Source organism: Lepisma saccharinum, chromosome 1 (assembly GCF_977018435.1).
Source record: "Lepisma saccharinum chromosome 1, izLepSacc3.1, whole genome shotgun sequence".
Lineage (NCBI taxonomy): Eukaryota > Metazoa > Arthropoda > Insecta > Zygentoma > Lepismatidae > Lepisma > Lepisma saccharinum.
Window position 1 is genome coordinate 62,868,434 of NC_139229.1, and position 9,122 is coordinate 62,877,555.

General features: G+C 35.6%; 1 protein-coding gene across 2 annotated transcripts in view; it reads right to left on the reverse strand.

Annotated features, from left to right (window-relative positions):
- Positions 1-9,122, reverse strand: part of Mtr4 (exosome RNA helicase Mtr4) — a 70,949-nt gene that overhangs the window by 40,281 nt on the left and 21,546 nt on the right. For both annotated transcript variants that reach the window (XM_083132009.1, XM_083132010.1), the window contains 3 exons: positions 6,787-7,101; positions 3,239-3,473; positions 1,214-1,345 (listed from right to left, as the gene is read on the reverse strand). In XM_083132009.1, the coding sequence (XP_082988135.1) occupies positions 1,214-1,345; positions 3,239-3,473; positions 6,787-7,101 (682 nt within the window). The remainder of the gene's footprint in view (positions 1-1,213; positions 1,346-3,238; positions 3,474-6,786; positions 7,102-9,122) is intronic.

A 9,122-nucleotide genomic window follows, 5' to 3' on the forward strand; every position in this document is an offset into this window, starting at 1 on the left:
TCTCTCCATGTTGCAAGTGGAAACTGTTTTTCAAGTTTATTAGTAAGCTAGACACGATGTTTGAAAAATATGATTAATAAGTATTTACAGAAACCCATGTATTCCTTATGGGAAATAGACTTCAACTTCAAGTTATGGGTAATCAAATGGGAGTTTCAACTTTCCCTACTACTGTGACAGTTCAACCATTTTCCATCCATGTACTTTTCTACGTCATTGGATGTTTGATATTCCTGAGAAAACAAATAAAATAATGGTCCCATAAACCTAACGCCTTTCTCCATGCCTCATACGACCATCCTGGCAGTGTTGCCAAACCTGATGTGGATAAAAGAGCTACATTTCACCATTAATAGAGCTAAAGATGACCTTCAACGAGCTAGATTAACAAAGGCTGCATAAAGTGCCTCCTAGGGTAATTTCAGGTGTCAGAGGGGTGGGGGGCGCTGCTATAACAGTTAGCTTTAAAGTGATGGCAATTTATTTAGTTCTCACCACCTAGATTTGGCGGCATCACCCATCTCAATAATCCAATGATGTTCGCATGAAATCGAAAATAAAGGATTGCCGGATAATAATATTGTCATCTTCAACTTAGCCACAGCGCTATATATAAAAATACCTGGGGAGGAAAGAGGGGGTGGGTGACGCAGCCTATATATGAATATCACGTCACGTGCAAAACGTACACTCATGGCAAAGGTTGGTCTTTATGGGCCGAGGCCAGTGGTGGCATCATGGTGGGGCAGAGGGCAGGTGCCACAGTTCACAGTCAAACAAGTGCACAAAAGAGCCAGATCTGGCTCCAAAAGAGCAAAGTTGGCAACAGTGATCGGCAGCTGCCCCAGCGTAGAAGACCTAGGGGAAATTGTCCCTCCTCGCCTTAAGATATTTTAACATGGTTATCCTGAGCCATTGAGCAGTAATTTTCATATACCAACATAGCATTTATATCCATGTCACATGTTTTCCTCTGATTATCCAGATCCTTACATTTGTAAGATTTCCAGCATTCTCTCTCATCCACTGATGAAGAGCATTGGTAACTCATTTCCAAGGAATGCAGCTCCCTCGGTCCCCATTTAGTATTCTTTTCAGAGCATCAGTATGGCATGTTCAATTTGTGGGACAATGTTTATTTCAACAGTATACATAGTTTGGTAAACTAAATTCAGATCAACAGCTATCCAAAATCATAAAATTAACTTCTTACCTCCATGATGGATGCCTACTCCTCTGCGCAATAATGGCAAGACATTTTCAACTTGGGGCAATTTCCGATCATCTTCATTGAGAACATCCATGGCATTATTGAACACTTCATCCACAAGAACTTTCTCTTCAACTGATAGTGAAAAAATAAATGAAGTTCAGAATAAACACCTTCTTGGAATATGAGCAATAAAAACACGAAATGTGAAATAACACATTCTAATTTAATTTTTATAATGTTTCTGAAAGGTGTGAGGTGTATTTTACTACCCTGTTTTGTCACGAAATGAACTGCAAAATGCGAAATAGACTCTTATACATAAAAATTTTGTGTTTATTTACCAACGTGACACTTTCTGAAGTTTGAATTATCCTGCGACTTATGCAATTCACAGAAAATGGATTAATTCTGCTATAAATATTTGAGAAACAAGAATGGGCACCTTTAAACAGAAATAAACTTAATACTCTGGTAACTACATACATGTGCTATTAGAAGGGTTATGTTTATTATTGTAATGAGTGCAGTTTTTAAATCAAATTTTGGATTATGTTCACCATTTTAAAACCAAAATGTCATTTTATATACTGCTTTTGATCAGGTTTTTTCACCACTATAACACCAAAATTTTATTTTATTTACCACTTTTGAACCTGAAATTGAGACTTTGTTTTTGTACCAAAATTTTGCTTATTTATTTACCAAAAATATGTCTCTCTCCAAATTACTAATGAGGTCTCTACTTAAATGAAATTACATTTCATAATTCTTAATAATAATAATAATAAAACACAAATCAAACAAGAAAAAACAAATAGAAAATTGTGGTTCATCTGCAGCTTGAAAGGATGGGATTATGTTATTCCATCTTGGATTCCCAGACATTTCAGAAAAAATAACATGAATTATTTTTCAAAATCAGTACAATGTTAAAAGGGACAACTAATGTTTACCATGAAACTATTCTAGAACCATAATTAGAAATACCAAGAGAAATAGAACAATGCATTATCTTAAAGTGTTAGGTAGAGAATGAGTTGAGTTGTTGTTTTAAGTCCACTTTATGCACAGTAAGGCTAATCGGGACTGGACCTACAGTTTAAAGTGGGATCCGAACCACTTGTGCCTCCACCGGGTATCGAACCCGGGACCCCTTGATTACAAGGCTATGATGCTACCACTGCGCCATGGGGGAGGTCCCAGGTAGAGAATGAAAAGGACTTATTGCAGCATTTAGTCATCCTCAAAATTTGCTACAGCATTTCTCGGATTATGAAATATGCATATCACTAAGTTAATGAAGTTCATTAGATCTGAATGGTTCACTAGACACTTTAATAAATAAATGTAAACAGTTGACTGCAATAGGGTCTGCCTTAGGAAAAGAAGCTGCATTTAGTCATTTACGGAACAAAATCAGGGAGTATTACGAGCTTTATGTATATAAATACCAAGGTTTGTCCAATATGGACCGTTTTTTTGGGTTAGGTCCACTAGAAAAAAACACCCAAATGGGCCTTTTGTAAAATTTATTTCATAGCTTTGTAATTATTCTATGAAACTGGATAACGTATTATTACATTAGAATTGCACAGTGGTCAATTTGGTCAATTTGATCATGATGGTGCTAATATTCATTGCATTCACATAGAGAGTCACAACCTTTATGTTTTAATGTTTTTTTTTTACTTCAGACTGGAATCATAGTACAATAACCAGAACAATATTGAATAATTTGTTACAAATTTTGTATTGTGTACTGTAATGTTTGGATTAATACTCAGTAAAAGTTGAAAAAAGGAAACTAAACCTCCATGTGCCCCACTACCTTTATTTACATTTAGAATCTTTATAAAATTAAAAATTTATTAAGTTCACGTTATAACCACATTAATCACGACTGAATATAGAGTTTAAGAGTGACCTAAAGTATCAAAAATTCCATATCAAAATCAAATATGAGGACTACTGATTACAAGATGACAATATTATGCTTAAAACATCAACTGCATTATCAATACTGACCTGTGTTAAAATCCAACTTTGACATTTGTAGAGCGTAGGCCTCGCAATCTTTTTTACTAAAACTGAAACAGATCACGGGGGCAAAGTTTCGCTCCATAATCATTTTCACTATCTTAAAACAGTTTGGAGTCGACTTAAAGCCTCCTTTCCTCCCTCTCTGGTCTCCTTTAGCAGCATCACCAGAATTTTGAAGAACAGACATCGCTGTGTTGAAATTGTCCTCTTTGAATACACCCTGTTCGGAGAAAATTTTTGCACAATGTGGTTAATTACTGTATGAATTATTACACAAGTTTAAAATATTTAATAACGATCAGCAGCAAATCAATATTATTGAGTTCACAAGCAGAGGCATTTTGACAGAAACATGAAATAATACACTGTAATAATCATTTTTCATGTTTTTGAAAGTTGTGAAGTATTGCATGAGGACCTTTATGTTTTCGTATTAACTTTTGTCATGAAATGATGCAAATGAACTACAAAATATGCTTAAACAAGAAATTTAGTTTTTTTTACTCACATGACACTTTCTGAAGTCTGAATTACTCTGTACATTATGCAAATCAGGGAAAATTACTTAATTATGCTGCAAATATTTGAGAAGAAAAATGGACTCCTTTACATGGGAATAAACTTAATACATAAAATATGCTATTAGAAAGAAAATGTTTATTTTGTGTAATAAGTGTAGTAATTAGGGCTATATTCACCAATTTATCACCAAAATGCCATTTTACATACCACTTTCCATTTTGAAACGTTCCCAGTTTTTGTACCGAAATCTTGATCTGACTACTAATGCAATTTGAACTTGTTTTGCAGAACATGCATGTATATCAACAATAGCATCGGAGTGATGTGGTACCCAATTACAGAAATTACACGTGCACATTTTTGACACAAAATATCAAATTAGCTTTGTTATATCACTTGTAATATCACAGAGGCAGGAAACGGCAAAGGATGATGATATCACTTGTTTCTAACGTCCTTGACAATAACAAAAGAAAACTTGAAATAAGAGGTGAAAGAGATTACAAAGATAATCATGTACGTATATGTGTACATTATTTGTCATTGATTATGTAAACAAATACAAAACAATTTCAAGCAACGCAAATTAATACCTGTTGCCAGTATTTTCAGGACCTTGTCAGTAAACACTTTATTTCTATGAAGGAGAATTACATTTGAGACAAATAAATAAATAAATAAAAAATTAGGATGAGCAAATACCAATATTCCTACCAATACCACTTGTTGAAAACTGTTCAATATATTCATTAATACATTATGTAAATACTCGACTGTGAATGTTAGAGGCACATAATTTTGGTAAATAAAAAAGCAAAATTTCGGTACAAAAACAGAGTCAATTTTGGGTTCAAAAGCAGTAAATAAAATACAATTTCGGTGTTACAGCGGTGAAAAATCGGATGAAAAGAGGTATATAAAAAGACATTTTGCTTTTAAAATTGTGAATACTATAATCTTAAATTTGATTTAGAAACTACACTTATTATACAAAATTAACATTTACCTTCTAACAGCACATTTATGTAGTTATCCGAGTATTAAGTTTATTTCTATGTAAAGGAGTCCATTTTTGCTTCTCCAATATTAACAGCAGAATTAATCAATTTTCCGTGAATTGCATAACTCACAGGATAATTCAGACCTCGGAAGGTGTAACGTCCATAAATTAATCCTAAATTTCATGTTTAAGAATATATTTCGCATTTTGCAGTTCATTTCGCATTATTTCATGGTAGCAAAATGCATCTCTCACCTTTCAAAAACATGAAAAATTAACACTACAAATATTGAAGAATTATATCTTATTATTACCATGCTAAAGGTCCCGGGTTCAATCCCCAGCCGGTTCAAATCCGGGAACTTTCCTAACGATGGAAGCGGCCCCGGCACCCACCCAGCGTCGAATAACATGGGTACCTGGGGGAAACCCTGGGGGGTAAAGGCGGTCAGGGGCGTGATGCTGATCACATCACCCCCACTCACTACCGGATCAAGCAAGTGTGGGGCGTTACCCCCCACCCCCTATACGCCTTCATGGCGTAGTGCTATGCACAGGGGAGCACCTTACCTTTTTTTTACTGTCAATCAATTAAGAAATCCATTCCTTTCAGAGATCACTGATCGTGCTACGATGCCAGGGGTCCTGGGTTCAAAAACCAGCCTCGATATGGATGTTTGCGAGTGTCATTTCATCAAATCATCACTCATCTCCATCTGCCAGCGATCCTGGGTTCGAATCCCAGCCTGTGCATGGATGTTTGTGTCGTTTCATCAATTTTTTCATATCATCACTCATCCCCATCTTCGCAAATTAGCCAAAAGTGGCACAAAAAGCGAGGTAAAATAAAGCAAATTAATAAATAAATTTTACAGAACACTGGTTCAAAATAAATTGACACTTTCAATTCAAACAATTTCCATGATACTTAAAAGAGTCCACAAAAGAGTTGTGAAAACTGTAAAATAGAAAAACACCTGAAAAGTATTGGCCAGAATCAGCGAATAAGTTCAAGTAGGGATGTGCTGAAGACGATTACAGATGTATGAAAATCGGCAGAAATTGAAATATCGACATCGGTATCGGCAAAAATCCGATATTTAAACCGGTACAGATAATACTAGAGTTTTACCTTCTAATAAGTTTTATATTTTAATTTTGTAAGATTTATTGAAAATTTGGTTCTGGATCTTCATCACGGTGGTGTGATAAAATTATTGCAAACTCTCATTCAGAGGATCAACCTACCTCAAAACCAGAAATAGAACAGTACATTGCTGAACAAACTATTCCACATGACCAGGATCTGTTGTGGTATTGGAAATTTAAAAATGAGTATCCAAACCTGAAGCAAGTGACAAGAAAATACTTGGGATACCTGTTGCATCAGTATTCAGTGAAAACTGTTTAGTGATGCTGAACAGATTTGGGATAAGAGAAGAAGTAGATAACTTCCAGAAGTGTTTCAAAAATTCATGTTTCTAAACTTGAATCTGCATTAAGAACAGGAATTCATTATGCATTAAAAAAAAACAACTGCTTGTGTACTAATGCTAAATTTCCTGAGAATCTATGTTCTTCTTAAAGGTTCGCATAACCACATTTTGTAGATGCAAATGTACAAGAAAACAGTTATTTTTAGTAGTTTTTATTTTATCTGTGACGTTTCATTATGAATTCCCAGAACTTTCTTAAGCTATATATAAGACAAAAAATACATTAAAAAAAACTCTCAAAATAACTGTTTTCTTGTACATTTGCATCTCTTGAGAATATATATGTAACTATATACATATGATATGCAATAGAAATGTACATAGCAAATTTATTTTTGTCATGCTGAAAATAACATTCCATTTCTGTTGAATAATGTTATGTATCGGAATCAGTATTGGTTCCAAAAATTATCAGTGAGTACATCGGCATCGGTAAATTTTCAGCTTCGTCACATCACTAGTTTCAACCACTATATCGGCATCAGTATCAACTCACCCCTACAAACTACACTTACATTTTCATCCACCACAAGATGAATACCATCTCCTCCGGCTGGAAATATGTAGTGTTGCAAAGGCACAGGTCTGTAGTCTGTGTAAACCACATGGCAAGGCTGCTTGTGCAGGTGAGCTACCCACTCCGCAAACTGCCTTGCATTCGGAATGGTTGCAGACAGGAAGACGAAGTGCACACTGTCGGGGAGCAGAATGAGGGTTTCCTCCCACACAACGCCTCGCTCCTTGTCCCTCATGTAATGGATTTCATCAAACACCACCCAGCCAACTTCCCTCATTATCTCGGAACCTCTATACAACATGTTTCGCAAAATCTGTAGGAAAAAACATATTTAAGATATTAAATAGAGAGAAATCATATATGTAGCAATAGAGTGGAAAATATGACAGCAGGCTTCACTTAACAAAGAAGACATATGTATTTTGAATCAATACTTTAGAATATAATGCCTGTTGTAGCAAAACAGATTCAATATTTTTGGACTTTTCTAGTAAAATGTATCCTGCAGGAAGTACAAAAAACGAAATTTCCACAACCAAATGAGTTGTAAATTATGTGTGTTAACTATGGATGTGACAGATATATCAGTATCCTATTGGTATTGGTAGATATATCTATAATTTAGTGCAAAATTCTGCAATTTTGTTACAATTTTTATGGATAATCTACATGCCATACTTTTTAAAAAAGTAAATGCCTAAATACGCAACTTCTTTTGCACTGAAGTCAATTCGAAACACATATTTATCAAGGATGTCAGTGGACCATCCAGGTTCTTCAAGGATATTTATAATTTTATGTTGGATCAGTATCAGTAAATTCTATATTGGTAATTGATCGGTTTCTTATTGGCCCATTCCTAGCGCTAACCAAGGTTACCAGTAGTTATAGCTGCCACATTATCAATGCAATTTATGTGGGTTATCAGGGAAAAATAAATTTTATCTAAGTATTTGGGAATGAGTCATGCTGGATCCAAAAGATACAAGTGATGGAAAAGTTTAAAAAACTGAACATACTTCTGTTGATGACAATTCTCATGCAAGGCAACTATGAATATCCGAAAATGATTGAATTGATGTGTAAGTTAGGGAAGCCATTCCTTGTCACCCTTATTAAAGTTTGGCAAAGAAGCAAATGTTTCAAAATTTGTTGGCCATGACCAGTAGCGAACACTACATTTGAAAATCATACATCATGTATGTATGTATTTTCAATATTATATCAGTACATATGACACTTCATCTTCATTTTCACACTATGTGACTGACCCGAAGGGGTCCCGGGTTCGAATCCAGTTTAAACTGTAGGTACAGTCCTGACTAATTTATCTGTGCATAATTAGTGGATTCAAAACTAAAACACTTGAATTTTCCTTTCTGGCCCTCCAGTTTTCTGCAACAATGTACAAAAAGAAGAAGAAATCACGTGCCCTTTCCATGAAGAGTCAAACAATATCCAATATCGTAGTGAGTTCTTGTGAATGGCGGATATGAAAGAGAGCAAGAACTTTGAGCCCGGTGGAGCCTGACATCTTCGGGAAATATGGATCCTAATCTCATTTCCGTAATGAATATTCCAGCTGGTTTGTTTTCTCCTTATCATCATTGAGATATCCTTAATGCTACAAGTGAACAACAGGTCAATCTGAAAGTTTAATTTGTTACGTCCAGATACGAGCGAATCTAAAGTCTTTCAAGTCTGTGGCGTCGCCACCGACGGGGTTAAGGTGGGTTCTAGAACACCGTGAAATGGGCTTGCCCCACCCTTATGTCCATCCAAATGGCCTGCTTGCAAAATTTTCAGGATAATCTAGAGTAGACAGTTGGTTGATTTGGTGTTTGAAGTCCACTTTATGCACAGTAAGGCTAATCGGGACTGGACCTACAGTTTAAAGTGGAATCCGAACCACTTGTGCCTCCACCAGGTATCAAACCCGGTACTCCTTGATTACAAGGCAATGATGCTACCACTGCACCATCAGGGAGCCCTAATCTAGAGTAGAGAAAGAAACACCCACGCAGAGAAGAATAAAAGAGGGAGGATGAATGAAAGACAGAAATGCAGAATGCAAGTGACAGAGGAAAAGAAGGATGAATAAAACATATGTGAGAGAGAGAGAGAGAGAGAGAGAGAGAGAGAGAGAGAGAGAGAGAGAGAGAGAGAGAAAGAGAGAGAAAGAGAGAGAAAGAAAGAGGAAACTGAGTTAGGGAGAAAGAGAAATGCAGAAAGAGTTCCATAGAAAGAGAGAGAGAGAATGGTGGAAAAAGGAGATAAAGAAACAGAGGAAGTAAAAGATAAGAAATAGAAAGACAGTTTTTCAAAGTTCGTTTT